General features: G+C 62.4%; 3 protein-coding genes across 3 annotated transcripts in view; 1 reads left to right on the top strand and 2 right to left on the bottom strand.

The window, feature by feature from the left end:
• The window catches only part of CPAMD8 (C3 and PZP-like, alpha-2-macroglobulin domain containing 8), a 78,351-nt gene extending 77,915 nt beyond the window's left edge, over positions 1 to 436 (top strand). Inside the window, exon 40 of the mRNA XM_012664244.1 lies at positions 249 to 436. Coding sequence (XP_012519698.1) covers positions 249 to 436 — 188 coding nt within the window. The remainder of the gene's footprint in view (positions 1 to 248) is intronic.
• A 4,614-nt stretch (positions 437 to 5,050) lies between these two features.
• F2RL3 (coagulation factor II (thrombin) receptor-like 3) lies at positions 5,051 to 6,585 on the bottom strand. Its single transcript, XM_012664243.1, has 2 exons — positions 6,359 to 6,585; positions 5,051 to 6,165 (listed from the first exon to the last, which is right to left on the bottom strand). Exons 1-2 carry the CDS (start codon positions 6,525 to 6,527, stop codon positions 5,051 to 5,053), a joined length of 1,284 nt encoding a protein of 427 aa, XP_012519697.1. The 5' UTR covers positions 6,528 to 6,585.
• A 4,725-nt stretch (positions 6,586 to 11,310) lies between these two features.
• Positions 11,311 to 19,836, bottom strand: part of SIN3B (SIN3 transcription regulator family member B) — a 39,258-nt gene continuing 30,732 nt past the window's right edge. The window contains exons 14-19 of the mRNA XM_012664253.1: positions 19,519 to 19,688; positions 16,658 to 16,831; positions 16,219 to 16,311; positions 13,717 to 13,811; positions 13,101 to 13,308; positions 11,311 to 13,011 (exon numbers count right to left, since the gene is read on the bottom strand). Of these exons, the coding sequence (XP_012519707.1) occupies positions 12,781 to 13,011; positions 13,101 to 13,308; positions 13,717 to 13,811; positions 16,219 to 16,311; positions 16,658 to 16,831; positions 19,519 to 19,688 (971 nt within the window). The 3' untranslated portion in view covers positions 11,311 to 12,780. The remainder of the gene's footprint in view (positions 13,012 to 13,100; positions 13,309 to 13,716; positions 13,812 to 16,218; positions 16,312 to 16,657; positions 16,832 to 19,518; positions 19,689 to 19,836) is intronic.

Below are 19,836 nucleotides of genomic sequence, written 5' to 3'. Positions count from 1 at the left end.
CGGGCTCCTGGTTCCTTTCTGCCTGTTTGTGCCTCCCCGCCCTCCCCCCTTTCCTTCTCCCACTTATTTTTCCCCACAGTGCCCCCCACTCGCCCAGTCCCTGCCCTGGTCTCCTGCCCCTCTCCCGCTGATCCCTCCCCCGCTTGTGACGCCTCTCGCCTCCCCTGTTTGCTGCTCTGGGCCACATATCTCCTCCCCCTCCCTGGGCCCCGCTGGGCGGCCTGCAGTCCCCATCCCCTCCCCCACAGCGCCCCCAGACAGAGTCCCTGTCCTTCCAGAGCAGCCGCTGCCGCCAGCCTCTGCGTCCTACACCCACCGCGATGACCCAGGCCCTCTGCACTTGGGCCACCCGCCGCAGGATGTGAAGCTGAGCGGAGCCAGCCTTGAGGCCGTGGACTCGGACCCCGAGCCAGAAGGGGAGTTGGAGGACAGGTGAGAGCTGGGCCTACCCCCAACCTCCCCACCTGCCCTGGCCCCAGACAGGCAGTGGGAGCCACTCAAAGGGAGGGGACAGCCTCAGAGTTTCTGGGGGGATCCGTTTTCCCTCCACCACACACGCCCTCCCCCAACACGCACTGAGGAACAGCCCGGTGGAGGACAGGAGCAGAGAGCCTGAACCTTCCTGGGGGCGTGACCCTGGGACAGACCCATCCCAGGACCCGGAGGGGCCGGTGTCAGGTGCAGCCATGTGGTCAGGGAGCCCTGTGCGCTTGAGGCTGGGAGGGGGCTGCAGGGCAGGCTTCCTGGAGGAAGCAAATCTTTTGTGTATAAGCGAAAGGAAATTCAACTCAAGGGGTTAAAGTAAAAGGTAGATGACATCGGCACAGGTATGTGGCAATTCCCAGTCACTGGCTTCTCTGTCTGGGGCCCTCCTCGGCGGGGTCTCTTTGGGACGGGCCCTCCCTCCCCATCTCAGGGGCAAAGGCAAGCTTTCATCTCCACTCAGGAAACCCAGCAGGAAGGATACTCTGCCCACCAGCGGCCACCACAGTCCCTGAGGTCCAGGGGTATGTCATCCCCGCAGGGCACTGGGATGAGTCCACGTGCATTTGATGTCCTTATTGATAGGACTGGGTTTAGGGCTACCGCTTCAATATTTCAGTTGTTTGTTCCCTCTGTCCCTCCGTCCATACCCTTTTGGGAATTAATTGAGTATTTTTTTAGAATTTCATTTGAATTTAGCTATTGTCTCTTAGCATTATTTTTTAGTGGTAGCTCTGAGGATCACAATAGACATCTTTAACTTTTTTGCAGCATTAACATTGTACTCACTTTACCTAAAATGTAGAGACTTGGAAGCTATAGATGCCCATTTGTCATGCTACAGTGTTCATGGCTACAATTTTAAATTCTCCCAAGGGCTGCCCACCGGCCTCTAGTATCTTTTAACTATCTCCAGTGTCACCCCTTGCCTCTAACCACAGGCAACCTGTAAGCTATTCTGCCTCTATGCAGTTTTGTCACTTCAAGAATGCTAGGTGAGGCCGTGCTCATGCCTATAATCCCAGCACTTTGGGAAGCCAAGCTGGGAGGATTGCTTGAGACCAGCTGGGCAGCATAGCAAGACCCCATCTCTACAAAAAAATTTTTTAACTTTTAAACTGGGCATGGTGGTGTGTGCCTGTAGTTCGAGCTACTCACTCAAGCCCAGGAGTTTGGGGTTACGTTGAGCTGTGATCTTACCAGCCTGGGTGACAGAATGAGACCCTGACTCTAAAAAAAACAAAGGATGCTAGGTAAATGGAATTTAAGAACACGTAACCTTTTGAGATTGTTTCTTTGTTACTCAGTGTAATTCCTTCACATTCACTCATAGTGTCAGATATATCCATAGTTTGTTCCTTTTTTTTTTTGAAACAAAGTCTCACACTGTCACCTGGGCTGGAGTGCAGTGGCACCATCATAGCTCACTGCAGCCTCCAACTCCTGGGCTCAAGCGATCCTCCTGCCTCAGCTCCAGAGCGCACCACCATGCCCGGCTAATTTTTCTATTTTTAGTAGAGATGGGGTCTCGCTCTTGCTCAGGCTGGTCTCGAACTCCTGGGCTCAAGCGATCCTCCCGCCTCGGCCTCCCAAAGTGCTGGGGTTACAGGCGTGAGCCACGCCGGGTCAGTTCGTTCCCTTTTTTCCTGAGCAGTGTTCTGTTTGGTCAGTGGCCCGACACAAACGGCTCCACCCTTGCAAGTGAACACCTTCAGCGCATCACTGTGGCCCATCTGGAAGAGGCAGGGGCAGGGGCGTGAGGTGCCAGGCCTGGTTCATGTGCGCCCCTTCCCAGGTGGGATTCTGCCGTCTCATGGGGAGGTGGGGCCAGGTTCAGGAAAGGCACGCGGGGCCCTGCCCTGAAGGCCCGGCAGCCCCACAGAGGCTTTCTCCTTCTCTCCTGGCCAGCCAGAGCGGCTTCTCTTCCTAGTGACCACCCTGCTCCACGCAAGACAACACCCTGTGGCTGCATCTTGTCCCTGTCAGCCTGTCAGGACTCTGCCTGGTGGCTGGGCAGACCCCACCCCACGTGGGCCCTTCCTCTAAATGCACCCGATGGACAGAATGGCAGACACCTGTCCCCACCTAGGAGGGGCCTCCAGCGGCCCAGAGTGTAGTGTGGGGACAGCTGGAGTGTCTGGAATTCCAGGTGCCACACCCTCAGCCTGGGGCTGGACGTCCCCCGTCCCGGGGCCACAGCGGCTCCCACAGCCTGGCACTCTGCTCCCGGGAGAAGAAACAGCCCTGGAGGGACCCACGGCCAAAGGGGACACAACATCTAACCAAATTAGGGCAAAAACGTCCATCCCTTCCTCGGCAACTTCGACCGACACAGGCTGCTTTTCTCTGACAACACAAAGCCCCCGCCTCCGCTTGGGGCACTCAGGCCACCCCCTGCCCTCGCCCCAGGGGGCCCCGAGTGCGAGGCCGAGCGTGTGTGCGTGCGGGGAAAGCGCCTCCCTCCCAGCAAATGCACTTTCAGCTTCATGCTCCCCGGGCTGGGTGACTCTGGACTTTCCCAGCCCGAGTCCCTGATCTCCCGGTGCCTGAAGGACTGTCCCTCTCCAGCAGCCCAGAGGGCGCCCCAGCTCGGGGACCTGCCTGGCTCCAAGGACCCTCCAGCTGCCGCCAGCACCACACTCCTCTTTGATTCCTTTTTGTGACCCTGGGTGCACGCCTGTTCCTGCGTTCGCCAGCCTTCCCCGAGGTGGTATTTATTTCAGCCAACACCGCCCATCCATCCACGATCTCCACCAGCTCGGGGACCCTTGCAGGTTGAGGGGCTGAGGCCTGAGGCCGCCCCCGCCTGTGGGGTCGGAGTCTTGCGGCTCCGGCCACATCTCACGCCCCTGACTCCTGCCAGCCTGCAGAGGACGGGCCCCGCCCGTGGCTCCCTCCCCAGGCCGAGGCCCTGGGCCCACTCGCTGTAAGGCTGTTGGTAAGATAAGTTTATTTCCACAGTCACGGACGGGCCGAGGCCTCCTGCAGCCAGAGGGCAGCACCCAGGCCTCGAGCCCATTCTGGACGGAATTCCAGAGCCCCTGGCCCCTCAGCGACACAGCGGCTGCGTGGTGGCGCCTGCAGGCTGGGGCTGGAGCCACCAGTCTCCCCGGCAGCCGTGGGCTCCAGAGCCCGTGTCTTCATTTGTGGCCTGGGCTTGCAGAGCACGGGGGAGGAGGGTTTATGGCTGTCAAACGCCGGCACCCCCAGGTGGTCGTACCTTCCCATGCAGCTGTAAGAAATGATACAGAGTGGTCCCGGGACCCTTCACACCCACCTTCCCCTGTGGGTGACATCATGGAAAATTCCAGTAAATGATCATGCCAGGATATTGACACGGATCGATGCCACTGATCTCATTTCCATTTCCTCGGTTGTACATGTACACGTGTGTGTGTGTGTGTGTGTGTGTGTGTGTGTGTGTGTGTGCCCCGGCCACCTGACATCTGGGCTGATCGGAGACACAGGCCCACTGGGGAACCCGGTAATGGCCCCGCAGCCCCTGCCTTGGGAGAGGGCCGCCCCCACGGTTCAGGCCCCGCTGGCTCCTGACTCTGCCCCGTGATGCTTGGTGGTGGGGGCCACGGGGGCGGGGGTGGGCTGGAGGCTGCAGCTGTGCCCTCCTGTGTCCCCGGACCGCACAGGCGCCGCCCCGGTGCCCCAGCATGGCTCAGAGCAGGCTGCAGACGGCAGGGGCTGGGGTTCAGGGCTGTGGCGCCCGCTGTCCACCCTCTTGTCCCGCCTGGTCCACGGCAAGGCTGACATGAAGTGAAAAGAGAAACGAGGCCACGGGTGAAGGGAGAGAAGCGGGTAGTCTCCTGTAGTCGGGGGGCAGCAGGAAGCTGAGTCGTGCCCCTGGTGGGTTTGGGGGACCACAGTGTATGTGGGGGTCACTCTGATTGCTCAAGGGCCATCCCAAAGCTAGAATCGGGGCTTCTGGGACAAGAATGTCAAGCAGGCTCTGGGGCCCCGGCACCAGGCACTGGGCAGTGTGGGGCAGGGGCACTTGAGCTTCCTCCTGGGCACGACCCTGCGGCAGGGCCACGGGCACATCCGCCCCGCCGTCCCCACCTCGGCCCCTGCGGCAAGCGCTCACTCGGTCCAGCCCACAGAGCTGGGCCGGGGAACGTGCGTTTAACCCATTTTAGATTCCTGCCGTGACAAAGCACCACACACCGGTGACTTCTAACACCAGGAATTTATTATCTCAGTTCTGGAGGCCGGAACTCCAAGGTTGAGGTGTTGGCAGAGCTGGATCCTTCCGGAAGCTGGGAGGGAGACTCCGGCCGCGGCCCCTCTCCTGGCTTATGGCGGCTGCAGGGGATCCTGGGTGTCCCCTGGTTTGCGTCGCATCACTCTGATCTCTGCCTCCGTCGTCATGTGGCAGGTCCCTGTGTCCTCTGCTCTCAGAGGGCACCCTCAGGTGGGATTTAGGGCCCACCGGATTTAGGGCCCACCCTACGCCAGTGTGATTTCGTCTTAACTAATTACAGTGGAAACAACCTATTTCCAAACAAGGTCCTGTTCTGAGATCCCAGGAAGGACATGAACTTGGAGAGGCCCCTATTCAACCCAGTTCAACCCTCCCCTCCTTTCCCCCTGGGAGGGCTGTCAGGAGCGAGGAGGGGGGCGTGCCCGTGGTGCGGCCGCCCCCCTCCCCGGAGGCCTTGGAGGCCACAGTGCCCCCCAGTGGCCGGCAGCAGAGCCCCGCCCGCACCCTGTCCCTGAACTCGGCCGACACGTAGTAGTAGAGGAAGGGGTCCACGCAGCTGTTGAGGGTGCTGAGTGCCAGGCTGGGCACGTAGGCGGCGTAGAGGTCGCCCCAGGCATCCGGGCTGGGGTTCGAGTAGTGCAGCAGCAGCAGCACGTTGCTGGGCGCGAAGAAAGCCAGGGCCGAGGCCAGCACCAGCGCGGTCAGCTTCAGGGCGTGGCCGTAGCGCTGGCCGGCGGCGCTCAGGGCGCGCAGGGTGGCCCCGTAGCACAGCAGCATGGCCAGCAGCGGCAGGAAGCAGCCCAGCAGCGCCAGGCAGGTGAAGGCCGGCCGCCAGTGGGAGGCCTGGGCGGCCAGGGGCAGCGCGTCGTGGCAGAGCACGCGGTCAGAGCGTGACAGCCGGAAGGTCTGCCGCTGCAGGGCCAGGGGCAGCGCCAGGGCGGCCGCCGTGAGCCAGGCGGCGGTGCAGAGCCCGGCGGCCAGGCGCTGGCCACGCAGGGCACGGGCCCGCAGAGGGTGCACCAGGGCCAGGTAGCGGTCAAGGCTGACGGCCGCCAGCAGCAGCACGGAGCCGTACATGTGGCCGTAGAGCGCGGCTGTGTCCAGGCGGCAGGCGGCCTCGCCGAAGGGCCAGCGCTGGCCCCGCAGGTGGTAGGCGACCCGCGGGGGCAGCGCCAGGGCCAGCAGCAGGTCGGCGGCTGCCAGGTTCATGAGCAGCAGGGTGGACGGCAGCCGCGGCATCTTCGCGGCCAGCACCCACAGCGCCAGCGCGTTGGCGGGCAGCCCGACCGCCAGGACCAGCCCGTACAGGGCGGGCACCAGCCTCGTGGGCACCCAGCCCAGCAGCAGCGCCCGCGACCTGTCTGGGAGCTCCAGCGTGTCGCTGTCGTTGGCGCAGACCTGTCCTGGGAAGCTGAGGGGGCGGCCCGGGAACGGGGGCGCCGTGGCCTCCGTGGGCCCCAGCAGGCCGTCTGGAGAGAGAGAGGGGGCTGCAGTCAGCCCCTGCCGCGGGGGCAGGAGGGCAGTGGGGACGGAGGTGCCGAGAGTCTGGGGTCAGGGTAGGGCGCAAGGTGGGCTGGGCTGAAGGTCCCAAGTTCCCTGGCTCCCCCGCACCGGCTCTGATGTCCCCGCTCTCCGGTCCTGAGGCCAGGGTCACTCACTCACCACTGCCTCCTCCGGTGCTCCCAAACTCGTCGTAGACGCTGGGGGTCTGAGTGCCGCCCACCGGGCCGAGCCCCAGCACCAGGGGCCACAGGAGCAGGCACCCCCGCATGGCTGCGCTCGGGCTGCTCTGGGCTGTGGCTTTGGGCTTCCTGCCTCGCCGGACCCCCATCCCCGGCTTCCGGAGCCTGGCCGAGGAGCAGACGGTGCCGGGAGATAACCCAGGAAGGCACAGCCCCTGCCCCTGACCCCTCGAATCCCCAGCCAGCTGTGGGAGGCCCAGAGTGTGGGCTCAGGAGGCCGGGCCGCTCCGGGGCACTGTGTCCAGCCGAGGCACTTCCCCGAGGGCCAAGTGCTAGGGGGGTCCCGGGCTGCAGGTTCCACCCCCAGCCCGGGCCAGCCCAGGAAGCACCTGTGGCCCGAGTGGCCACTTCCTACTGGTGGTCACGTCTGCAGCCCGTTTTGTGATGGCCCCACCCTCCAGGTACCACCCCCAGCCTCTGCCCATGGTGGGGGCTCTTGGGTCTTCCCGAAGCCGCCCCCACTTCCTGTCTCTGGCAGGATAGCAAGAGCCCTGTCTACCTGGGTCAGAGGTCAGAGCAGGTGAGCGGCGCCCCTTGAGGTACCAGGGTCCTCAGCAGGGGCTGCCCCGTCTCACCACTGCCTCCCCCCAAGCTGCCCCTGCACCACCCCCTGGGCAGGAGCAAAGTGAGGTGCAGAGACGGGGGCACCTTGCGAGTCTGGGGTCTGCGGAGGACAGCTGCGGGGAGGGCGTCTCTGTTCAGCCAGTCCCTGATGCTGACCATGCACTACCCGGGGGGGCCCAAGGGGACCCTGCTGGTGCCCCCTGGGAGTCACCTGTCCGTGTTCTTGAAGTGCCTCTGCTCCTGTCCTGGTCGCCCCTCAGCCTGGGACCCCAGGCGTGACTGTGGGTGGCCACCGAGGGCGGTGGCATTCCCTCCTCCAGCCCTCCGCACATCCCTGCTCCCGGCCGCCCTGTGGGGACGCCCACTGTGCAGATGAAGAAACTGAGGCTCCGAGGCAGGCGCCCTTTCTCTTTCCTGCACACAGGACCTGTTGTGCCCTGGGGGAGCAGAGGACCAGGTGGGGGGCCGCGGGGGAGGGGTGGGGAAGATAAAGTGAACTAGGGATGGGGGAGGGGTCTGACCCCGTTTCCTGCCTGTCTGGCCCTAATCTTCCAGCCACACTCAAGGACTCAGGCACCAGCCAGGAAGTGACTGAGCAGAGTCCTGGACAGAGTCAGCTCCAAGCCAGGGAGGGGAAACCAAGGCCTGGAGCGCTCCAGCCCGGGCAGGGCACTCAGCCAGAGGCCTTGCTCCCCGTTTCCAAGCAGTTTCCACGGCCACCAATGACAAACAGCTCCACGCCTGTGTCTCTTGGAAACAGGTGGCCGAGGACACCCTCGGCTCAGGGGAAACCCAGGCCTGCGCCCCCCTGCCGCCTTCCGTGTGAGCAGATGGGGGAAACCGGGCGGGGCGGCTGGGAACACCGGCAGCCCGGCGTCGGGCAGGGCCGTTTGGTGATTGTGCACGGAAAGGCTGTGACGCGCACACCCTCAGCCCGAGGGTTCCGAGTCGGGGGATTTCTGCGGGCGCCCACGCACAGGAAGACGTCCGAGCGAGGACGTTCACGGCAGCAGAGCGGGGGATTGCCCGGCAACGGCCCCTCCGGGAACGACGGTGCCAGAATGGGGCGGGCAGGGAACCCCAGACCCAGGGAGCAAAGGTGCAGGGCCTCCGGCGACAGCGACGCCATCGTAATCGAGCACAAGCTGTGCCCAGGCACTTCCGGAGGACGCCAGGCACAACTGCTTTTGGGGAGAGGAACCCCAGTGTCTGTTGTCTTCCATGTTCTCATTTGTACTGTTGGAGTTTTCTTTCGGCCTGTTGCTGTCCATAGAAACTAATTTTTTTAAAGGCAGACTATTACTAGCCCTAAAAAGGAGGGAGATTCTGAGGCATGAACCTGGAAGACATTCTGCTCGGTGAAATGAGCCAGCCGCAGAAAGACAAGTACTACGTGATCCCACCTGTGTGAGGTCCCCGAGTCGTCAGAGTCACAGACAGAAAGTGCAATGGTGGGTGCCAGGGCTCGGGGGGCAGCGAGCTGGGGTGTCATGGGGACAGAGTGTCAGCGTGGGGAGATGAGAAAGTTCCGGAGCTGGGTGGCGGTGGTGGCACAACACTGTGAATGTCCTCAACGCCACCGAACTGCACACTGAGATACGGAGAGATGGTAAATTTTGTCACGTGCATTTTCCAACAATTCGAATAATTTTAAATGGGGGGAAACTGGCAGACAGACACAGGTCCGTGGCTTGTTCTGGACTTCTTCGCCCTCCGACCCTTCAGGACCACTGAAAGCCCTCGGGTGTGGTCCCTGCACAGCCCCCGCTCCTGCCTCAGTGTCTCCACTGAAAGATCGAGGGTGGCAGCCGAGTTACACACCACAAACGTGACGCCACCTGCCCTCATTCCCGGCTGGGCTCCACCCTCTGGGCAGGGACTTTAACCTCCTCGACTGGCCGGGGAGGAGGGTGCCGTGACCCTGTCTCACCAGGGGCCAATGGTCACGCCCAGGGTTGCACGGGTGGCCGTGGGAGAACCAGGGTTCGGGGTCCGGCCAGCCTGTCTCGGCCCCAAATCCGAGCCTGTTTGCTAAACTGTACCAAGGGCTGAAGCTCCACTCGGAAGGGATGGGGCAGAGTCGGAAACCCAAGCCGGGCCCAGGAGCCCGGCCTGCATCCCCAAGGCCCTGGAAGGGGCGGGAAGTCTAGAGCCCAGGATCTCGGCCCGCACCCCCGTCCCCGCGGGCTCCCACCCGGCCCGGCCCAGCCGCACCACAGCATCCTGAGACTGACTTTGGGTCAACTTGCTTTTTCTTTTCAACTTCATTTTTGAGAGCAGTTTTAAGCTCACAGCAGAATGGAGCGGAAGGTCCAGAGCGTTCCGTACGTCCTGTCCCCACACGTGTGCAGCCTGCCGAACATCGACACCCCCCAGTGGCACCCTTGTTACCAGTGATGAACCTGCGCTGACAGGTTCTCATCCCCCAGAGCCCCTGTTGGACATGAGTGGTCTCTCTCTCTGTGGGGTACATTCTGTGGGTCGGCTGAATGCCTGTTGGCGTGTGTCCACCATTGTAGTGTCACACAGAATAGTGTCACTGCCCCACGCATCTCCTGTGTTCCACCCACTCGTCCCTCCCTCCGTCCAGCCCCCGGCAACCCCCGAGCTGTGTGCTGTTTGCAGTTTTCCTTTCCCTGAGTGTCACGTCGTTGGGGTCACAGCCTGTGGCCTTTTCACACTGGCTTTCACTCAGTGACGTGCGTTTACGGTTCCTTCATGTCTTTTCATGGCCTGATTGTGCATTTCTCTTTAACGCCAGATAATATTCCACTGTCTGGACGTAGCACGGTCTGTTTATCCACTCACCTCCCGGAGGACGTCTTGGTAGCTTCCAGGTTTGGGCAGTGATGGGACAGAGTTGCTGTCACTCTCCGTGCACAGGTTTTTGGGCGGACACCAGTTTTCACCTCCTTTGGGTAAATACCAAAAAAGCACGATCCTTGGGTGCCATCCAATTTGCTTTCTAGAGCCACCAGCCTCCTTCTCAGCGAGGGCCATCGCTATACAGTGCCGGCTCTGGGCTGCAAATGGCGAGCGAGCAACAGGTCACCCCGCCAGACTTGAAGGCGGCAGAAGGGGCGGTGCCGGCCACATGGCTCCTTTGTGAATGGGGCTGTTCCTCCGTCACTGCGTGACCTGACGCGTGACGCAGCTTGGAGCAACATGCCTTCATGACCTCAGGTTCCCACAGGTCGGGGGGCGGGGCCTGGCAGGCTGGGTCCTCTGCTTGGGGTCGCAGGAGGCTGCGATTGGGGTGTCAGCGGGGCTGTGCGTCCCCATCTGCGTAGCCCAGTGTCCTCTTCCGACCTCACCTGGCCGTTGGCAGAATTCGGGTCCCGGGTATGGTAGCTCACAGGTCCTGTTCTTGGCTCCTGGAGGCTGCCTGCCACTCCCTGCTGTGTGTCCCCTCCCCAGCACGGTGGGGCCGGCAGGTGACGGACTCCTCCTGGGACCAGTGTTTTTCCCAAGGAAGGCCAGTCTGGGGGCCCAGAGGGGGTCCTGGGCACCCCTCCAACAGAAAGCAGAAGGAAACTGGGGCTGGCATCTGTGATCCTCTGGTGGGGGCGCAGTCGGACACTGCCAGGGCAGCTCAGCTGTGCCGCGTGCACACGGCCACCGGGGAGGATGGGGACAGCACCTGGAGAGGTGGCAAGTCCACACTGAGCTGGGGGCCACCCAGTTCTGCTGCAGAACCCCCCAGGGTTGCCGGCCAGGAGCAGAGCTGTGTGGGCTCCTGTCACCTGGAGGCAGGTGTGGGGACCCAGGGGCAGTGGGGGGTGTCTGGCCTGGAGAGGAGCAGACAGGACCACAGTGAAGACCAGGAGGTGAGATTCCGGGTGGGGCTGTGGCCTCCGTCGGTAGGAGCCTGGCTGCACGGGCTGCGCACAGAAAGTTCGGAGCAAACCCTGCGGTCTTTCAATCAGGTGTCGCACGTGCAACGCAAGGCGAAGGAGACACTTGTGATTTTTACTCCACGTGAAAACTGAGTTGGGCAAAAACATTCCAGAAACCACTTCCATGTTGTGGCGGGGCAGGGGTGGGGTGTGTGATGACCTCTTTGCCATCTGAGGGGACCCACTGTGCAGAGAGGGCTCGAGGGACCCTGAGGCGGGGTTTGGGGGCTCCCGGGGGCCAGGCAGGCGCACGCCATGCTCCCTCACCCGTGGTGGGTCCAGACCACTCCCCTGGTGGCGGCAAGTGTCGGGATTCTCGCAGGAAGTCACCAGCAGAACCTCAGGGCTTTACATCAATATTTAATTTTTAACTTTAATGTGCAAATAAATAGAAAAGGAAAACTACATTCAAAACAGCTGCAAAGGAAGGGCAAGGCCCGGAACAGAAATTCCTCAAAGAACGGAAAAGAGACACTCCCTAGAAGCATGCGGGGTCAGGTCAGGGTGACAGGGAGGGCTCAGTGGGGTCTCCGGGCCGGGGGTGTGGCCCATGAGGCTCCCGGGGACAGGCCAGGCACAGGAGGGGCCGCAGGCCCGGCCAGGGTCTGGTTCAGGAATCCCCAGGGTAGCAGGGATGCGGACAAAGTGCCTGCGTCGCGCTTGGGGAACGCGGGGGGCGGCCCTGGGCAGGCGGGTCGGCCTCGGAACCCCCCAGAAACACGTCACCACTTCCTGGAACCTTGAGTTTGGCACAGCTCTGTAGCTCTGTGGCTCTGTGGCAGGAGGACGAGGGCTGTGGCTGTCCCGGGCCCACCTGTGGATGGAACCGCCCCAGGGGGCGGGGGCCAGGGCCAGGCCGGGGTTCTCAGCGGGGGAGGGGTCTGGGCCGCCCCAGCCACTCGGGACTCTTGGCACAGAGAGCCTCTGCAGGACAGTCACCGCAGCCTCTCACCAAGGGACAAAATGACCCGCCAAGAGGCCAGGCTGGCCTGTGAGGGGCTGGGATGGGCAGGATGACATGTGGCTCCTTGGGTGCAGCTGCAGGAATAGGGGCGTCAGGGTGGCACGCGGAGTCCCACGAGGAGAGGTCGCACCCCCAAGGAGCCCTGGGACTTGGCTGCGTCAGTTACAGCCACTAAGAAGGCGTAAAGGAACAAATACGCGTGTGCGTGCGCATCTCTAGGACGTCCATGGCCAAGCCCTCCCCACGGCCGGGGGCACGAGGCCGGGCAGAAACGTCGGCCAAGCAGACAGCTCCCGCCGTGGGCCCGACCGACTTGAGGTTCGGCATCTCTTATCCGGAGTGGGGCCCCTGGGGGCTCCTCCTGTCTGCTCGCGGCCCTCGCTGTCAAGCGGGGCCCCACGCTGCGGCTGAAGGGCTCGCCGAGGGCCCTGGGCATCGGCTCGGCGTTTCTGGCGGCTCTCAGAATGTTCCCAAAGGACTCGCTTTTCAAGCGGGTCCACCCAGAGCCCGACTCCTTCCTCGTCAGCGTCTCTCGGACACCGACCCCTCCCAAGGGTGTCTTGAGCGGCTCATCACCTGCCACTTTTCCAAGACACCTATGAACACAGGACGGTGGCGCCACCTGCCGGGGATTTGGCATGTGTGACGGATGGACGGGGCCAGGGTGGGTGCACAAACGTGGTGGCTTGTTCCTTGGCCGGGGTGCCCACCCACCCTCGTGGCGGGGGCTGAGCCCCAGGGCTCGAGGGCAGGAGGCTCAGGTTTGGCACGCGACAGGTCGGCAGGAAGCCGAGGCGCCAGGGGAGGTGGCGCCCTGCTCTGGAGCAGCTGTCCCGCAGCAGCGGGGCCGGGAGACGCCCCCCTCAGGGGGTTGGTGAGCACGCGCGCGATGGCCCGGCCGAGGGAGGCGGGCGCAGGTCAGGGCGAGGCCGGGCGGCGGCTGTACTGCACGCGGTAGCGGGTCACGGGCAGGCCGTGCACGTGCACCGTCTCGCAGAGCGTCTTGCAGGGCACCATGTCCTCGTCCTCCTCGCCCATCAGCCAGTCCTGCACCAGGCTGGCGGCCTCCACGGTCACGTTGTCCTCCAGCCAGCGGCCGTGCCACTCCTCGAAGTGCTGGTGGTGGCGGAGCAGCACCAGCGGCTGCACCTGCGGGAGGGGCAGTGTCAGGGTGGCCCAGGACGAGGGCGGGGGGGGGGACGTCGGGGAGACCCAGGACGAGGCAGGAGGGCTGGCACCTGCTTGGCGCGGCAGAGGGTGCCGCGGCGGTACATGTAGTCCTCGGAGTTGACGATGAACACCATCTTGTGCGTGCTCAGCTTGAAGCGGCAGTCCACGTCGCACGCGCTCTCCACCCCGACCAGTCGCTTCCAGGAGCTCCGGGCCTCGCCGCGCAGGGCCCGCGCCTGCTCGCTCTGCCACCGGCGGCGGAACTTCTTAAGGTTCCTGGGTGAGGGGAGGCCTCATGGACTCGAGGGCCCGGTGGCGGGCAGAGGGGAGGGTTTGCAGACCCCGCAACCCTCGTGGCCGAGGAACAGCGGAAGATGTGCCACCTCCCAGGGGTGGGGGGAAATGCAAATCGAAGCAATGACAGAGACGCCTCCCACCCACCTCTGCCCCAGGGCCGGGCACTCACCCTCCACCTGCTGACTCACCGTGACGTCTCAGACCGGGACCCCCACCCCAGACTGCACCTCTCACCGCCCTGGGGTTACCGCTCTGCTCGCTCCAGACCCCGGCGCCGGGCGGGCAGGGCCGCACCTCAGCACAGGCGGGCGTGCAGGAGCGCTCCCAGTCGTGCAGCCTCCACGCGGACAACGGGGCTCCCTGGGCCTACCAGGAGGGGCCTCTCACCTCTGCAGGAACACGGGTTTCAGGAGGAAGCCCTCTGCGGGTGAGCTGGACGCACCCTCGGTCCCCACGTACTGCTCCACGTACCGGGCCAGGTGCTGGGGACAGGGAGAGACAGCCTATGACGAGCCCGCATCAGGGCCCAGGCCTCGCCAACCCTGGGCCCAGGGGGGCTTCACTGCCCCTGTCCCAAAAGCATATGAGGACGACAGCAGCGCTGAGGCCTCTGATCTGTGATGGGGACCCCAGAACCCCCAGGCTCCAGCTCTCGATAAAGGACTCGGCCACAGCAGGACAGGCACAGCCAGGCTGTGGCTGAGACAACCACGGAATCGGCATTTTGTGCTTCGGTGGATAAATCCAGGCTGTGTCAGGACCGTTCTGTGTTCGCCACATGCTAACTTCACACAGGGGAACGGGGGTGGGGGGCTCCTCACACACAGAGCAGGGTCCAGGCCAGGAGAGGACAGAAAGACAGAAAGAGACACCAGGACACGCACGACGGGTATTAGACCAGGTACGAGCGGGGGTGAGTGACGGGTGGGCATGGGCTGCAGTCTGCTCACCACCCTGCTGAAGCCGAAGTCTCCTCCAGAATGAAACTTCGTAATTAAAAACCATGTTTCCCGAAAACTCCCAGAAGGGGCAGGGTGTGCAGGCCCCCACACTCTCTTGCCTTTGAAAGTGTCTCCTGCGTGGGGAGCCCTGCGGCCCGAGAGCCCAGAGGCAGGGAGGGAGGAGTGTTGTGAAAAAGAGCCCCCCGTTGCTGGGGGACTGGCAGGGGAGCCCCAGCTCTTGAGGGAGGCTTGGGGCCTATTGGCCTTGCACATCAGCCATCAGCCAACACCACAGACACAGGGCGCCTTTCAGTCTCCAGAAAGCTCTTGGGCAGACACAGCGTTCTAGCCGTTTCGCAGATCTTAGCTGCTTCAGTTAAGGACAAAAAGGCAGCAGCAGCAATCACAGTTTTCCTTTTTTTTCTGTTTTTGAGAGACAGGGTCTCATTCTGTCACCCAAGCTGGAATGCAGTGGTGTGATCGTAGGTCACTGCATCCTTGAACCCCTGGGCTCAAGCGATCCTCCTGCCTCAGCCTCCTGAGTAGCTGGGACTACAGGTGCCACCACCACACCTGGCTAATTTATATTTTCTAATTGTGGTTCTTTTTTTTTTTTGGAGACAGGGTCTTGCTATATTTATTGCCCAGGCTGGCCTCAAACTCCTGGTCTCAAGCGATCCTCCTGCCTCGGCCTCCCAAAGTGCTGGGATTACAGGTGTGAGCCACCGCGCCTGGCCCTAGCAATCACATTTTTGATGTACTTACTTACTTGTTTACAGACAGCTGGGTCCAGGAAAGGGCTTAAGGCAGCTAAGTGAAGACCCACCATCCTGGCGTGAAGGGCTCTCAGCACAAGGGAATTTGGTGCTGACACCTGGAACGTGCCAGGCCAGGTGAGGCGAGCTAGCCACTGCTGTGGGCTGAGTGGCATCCTCCAACAAGACATGTCCAAGTCCTGACCTCTAGTACCTATGAACGTGACCTTATTACAAAATAAAGTCTCTGTAGATACAATTAGTCAAGGTGAGGCCATCGGGGAGAAGGGTGGGCCCTAAATCCAATGACCAGTGTCCTTGTAAGAAAGGAGTCACAGAAACACACAGCAAGGCCACATGGACACAGAGGCAGAGACTGGAGTGACGCAGCAACAGACAAGGAACGCTTGGAGTCACCAGAAAGCGGAAAAGGCAACAAAGGAAGGATCCACTGCGACAGCCTCTAGTGGGGGTGGCGTCTGTTGACACCCTGACTTTGGACTCCCGGCCTCCAGAACGGTGACAGCACCAACTTCTGGCGTTCCAAGCAACGTCTGTGACCCTCTGCCGTGGCAGCCCCAGGACGTGACCTCAGCCACCCCAGCTGAGTGACAGGCACAAAGGCGTGAGACGCAAAGGCAAGCAGGGGCCATGGACAGGAGGAAGGACAGGGATGAGGAGGGCCGGGCAAGGACCCCCAGCTGCCTCCGTGACTGCCCTGGGGACAGTGCCAGTCTGTGTTTAACTGTCACCACGGTGTGGGAGGCGAGTGGGGAAACATCTGTGCCTGTGGAATGTGTGACTTGGAGTCGGGCCGGGTGGGTCATCGCCTGGTGATCGGGATCTGGAACGCCGAGGCCGCAGCCAGAGACATGGGCGCAGAGGACACGTGCCCCGGAGCAGGGCCAGGGGAAGGTGGGGAGGCAGCCCGGCTTTCACCCACCCTCCTGCCCTCGGACACACCCACCGGCTCCTAAGGGGTCACCTGCTCTTTGGAGACCGAGCGAAGACGGAAGGCCGGGGGGCAGGGAGGGAGACAACCCCCAGCCCTGCTGGGCTCCCGAGGTGCGAGCCCAACGCAGTGAGGGTTCTTGGGTGGACACTGGCTCCGCCTGGCTCGCAGGTGCAGGGGCCCTCGGTTCTCCTCGCCCCCTCCATGTGCATACAGCGTGGACTGTGGGGCGGGGCCTCACCTGGACCTCCACAGGGTCCTCTGTCTGGGCCTCCTCGGTGTCCAGGAGCTCGATGGTCATGATCACCTGCCCTTTGCGTTGAAGGAACATCACCTGGTGGGGGTTGGGGGGACACAAGCAGCCTAAACTTCTGGAACAGCCCAGCCAATCACAGGACAGGGTGCAAGGCCACCGGGACCCCGCCTTTGCCATCTTCCCAAGGCCCTGATGCCTCCCTGCGGGACTGAGGACCCTCCTGGGCTCAGCACACGAAGCCGTGGTATCCGGGCCCGTCCAGTGGCTGAACCAGAGTCCAGCCCAGGCCTGACTCCGGAGCGGAGTGGGAGTGGCCGGTGCTCCCTGCTGTCGCCGGGGCGGGGGGCTTCCTCAGGTCGCTCGCTCTCGCTCCCTCACCGGTTCCCCCGGCCCAGCACGTGGCCGAGCGTGGCCAGCCCCTCACCTTGAAGCAGTTCTCGTCGGCCATGCACCGCTCGGCCTTCCACTGGTAGCTGGTCTCCCTGGCGGCGCGGACGCAGCGAGAGGACAGGTTCCCGCCAGCAGCCCCCCGCTTCTTCTCGTTCAGGTACAGCTCCACCACCTTCAGGCAGACGTCGTCGCTCACGAGGTGGTGCAGCTGGCGGGAGGGAGAGCGGTGGGTGTCCGCCACCCCACCCGCTGGCGCCCCCACCTCACCCAAAGAGGAAGTCAGCAAAGGCCTGAAACATGCCAGGGCGGAGAGTCTGTGACGTGAGAATGAAAACCAGAAGCCCAACAGGCTACATGGGGTGACCTCAGTGCTGTACACGGACCAGACCAAACCCAGACCAAATAGACCAGACCAGACCAAACCAGATCAAACCAAACCCAGACCCAAACCAGACCAGACTAGACCAAACCAGATCAGACCAAACCCAGACCCAAACCAGACCCAAAGCAGGCCAAATCGGACCAGACCAGATCAGAACAGACCAGACCAAACCAGACTAGACCAAACCCAGACCCGAACCAGGCCAGGCCAGACGAACCCAGACCCGACCAGACTCGCGAACCCCACCTGGGTGTGAGAAACGCGCAGGGAAGACATGGAAGACACACACGGGTCTCGTGCGGTGCCTGGCACGTGGCAGGTCCCCACTAAATACCAGCTACCGCTGCTAAATACCAGAAATGGGAATTTTTAAGAAAAAGTGAGGCAAAACGTTCAGACAGGACCTTGACAAGGCAGGAGACAAACGTAGGCGTGGAGGCCCCACATGAGCACCTGGCTGGGGTTTGGCAGCTCGAGGCCCTGACTGCGGCTCCAGCTGACAGCTCCATTGTCTCAGTTCTTTGTTTTACCAGTTCCTGGAGGAGCTCTTTATGGAAAGGGGGATTGTTTTTCTAGCATCCATCGAAGTGCCAAACCTGGTCCAACCTCCAGTGCTGCAAATGAGGCGGAGCTGTGGATGCCCAGCCGGGGCACAGGGCTCAGCCTCCTGGCGCCCCCCCATCGCTGCCCCAACCCCTGTGCAGCGCCCTGGGCGTCCTCTCCAGGCTGCCCTGTGCCAGCTTCCCCGTCGTCAGCTGGAGTGGCCACTACTGGACGGTGACGGGGAGGGACCCATTCCTGGCACACAGAGGGAAAGTGAAGGTGGCAAGATGCAGCCGTGGGTTCTGATGAGTCCTTGCGGCCAGAGACACAGGCCTCCCAGCCACCGACGGGAACAGGGCAGACTCCACGGACACAACCTAGAAACGGACACAAACTCCGTGGACGATTTTCCACAGTCGAGGGCGTCCCAAGGGTCACAGGGATGACAAGGCCTGGACCATGTGAGCCATCGGGGAACTGTAACTTGAGCCCCAGGGAGATCCCACCGATCCCCGGCGGAAGGAACGATGACCCAGAGCCCTAGTAAGCAGGGAGCATGGCCTTGCCTGCCGATGGTGGGAGCCAACCACGAAACCAGACACTTTCCCTGAGGCTGGACACACTGCCCATACGTCACCCAGGGGGCAGAGGCAGAAATACGCACAGACTCCAGTGGGAGACTCATGCCACACGGGGCACCACCCCATTCCTGTGCTCAGGACACCGGCGGACGAACTGGGGTTGGTTCCCGGGAATCCTTGGCAGGTGCAAGCACCACAACACACGATCCCACAGAAAGATGTGCCCCGGACACAGCCGGGACAGCCGGCTCCAGACAGGGAAGCCACCTCACTGCAGGAATCAAGGTGGTGGGTGCCCGTGCGAGGGGGGTGGCTGGGAGGGGACACACGGTGGCTGGGCAGGGGTTCTTTTTGTGAAAACCCGTCGGGCTGCCTGCTTCGGATTTGGGCACTTTACTGCACCCACTGTCTGTGTTGACTTCAATAAACAGTCTTTCTACCCTGGAAAGAAACGTCTTTCCTGAGACGTTCTCATGACTGCGTCTGGTGGGGAGTAATGGCCTCATGTTTTTTCCACTTCGCAACGAACAGCCTACTCAATGACCAGGAAACCAGAGGTGTGTGAGCAGCGATCCGGCAGAAACTGAGCAGGGCCGTGCGCTGGGACCACGCCCGGCGGTCGGGGGTCTCTGCCGTTTCTATCTGTGACCCGTTTCTGCTCATTCACATTCAGCTGGGGCCGATTTTCTGACATCCACCCCGTTCCCCTCCACAGGAGAAGCGGGTTCGGGTTTTTCACGTTGCTGCTTTACCCTCGAGAAAGGTCTGTGGACAGGGACTCACGCAAAAGCTTGCGCACAAATGCCCACAGCACTGTTCGCGACCTGCCAGGCAGCAGCAACCCGAGCGTCCACTAACAAAGGACACACAGACCATAGCCCGTCCGCGCCAACAGACTATTACGCAGCCATGACAAGGAATGAAGCACTGATCCCCGCGAGGTGGATGAACCTCGAAAACACGATGCTGAGAGAAAGCAGCCAGTCCCAAAAGGCCACACGATTCCATCTGCAGGAAACGTTCAAAACAGGCAAATCCACAGAGACAGAAAGCAGAGCAGTGGCTGCCCGGGGCTTGGGGAGCGGGACGGGGAGTGAGTGCTGATGGGGACGGAGCTTCCTTCTGGGCGGATGAAACGTTCTGGACTGTACAGAAAGAGGTGGTGGTCGCACAACACCGTGAATGCACTGAACATCATGGACTGCGCACTTCAAAACAGCCAATTACGTTATGTGAATTCCAACTCAGTAGAGTGAAAAAGGAAAGGTTTCTGTGCTAAGCCTGCAGCGCCCCTCCCGGTCCGGCCGTGCAGGAAGGGCTGGCTCCCAGAATCCTAGTGGACAAGTCCCGCCGAGGACGGCAGGGGACCCGTGAGGACGCCCCGCTCACCTGCCGCGCGATGTTCTGCACCAGCTTGTCCATGGTGAAGCCGATGTAGGCGTGGATGGTGAACATCTCCCGCAGGGTGTCCTCGTACTGCGTGGGGTCGATGCTGCCCTCCAGCAAGCTGCGCACCATGTCCAGGAAGGCCGGGTAGTACTCCTCCAGCTCCACCTCACCTGGGGGACGGCGGGAACAGCGCGGCTTCCGTTCACTCACCTCCCGGGGCGGCGAGGACCCACTCAAGCCGAGCCCTGCACCTCGGGGCCCCGGGAACCCCCTGCGAGGCCCAGCAGCCGTCACCAGCCACCCCTGGGACAAATGGGT

Source organism: Propithecus coquereli, unplaced genomic scaffold (assembly GCF_000956105.1).
Source record: "Propithecus coquereli isolate 6110/MARCELLA unplaced genomic scaffold, Pcoq_1.0 Scaffold877, whole genome shotgun sequence".
Lineage (NCBI taxonomy): Eukaryota > Metazoa > Chordata > Mammalia > Primates > Indriidae > Propithecus > Propithecus coquereli.
The sequence above is the reverse complement of the archived record's forward strand: the minus strand, read 5'-3'. Positions and strand labels throughout refer to the sequence as shown.

What these genes read in the sequence shown, in the direction of transcription:
- F2RL3 (XM_012664243.1), bottom strand. Translation starts at nt 6,527, where the DNA reads ATGGGGGTCCGGCGAGGCAGGAAGCCCAAAGCCACAGCCCAGAGCAGC. An exon ending in GAGCACCGGAGGAGGCAGTG is followed by an intron (nt 6,166 to 6,358) that starts GTGAGTGAGTGA and finishes CTCTCTCTCCAG; the next exon opens with ACGGCCTGCTGGGGCCCACG.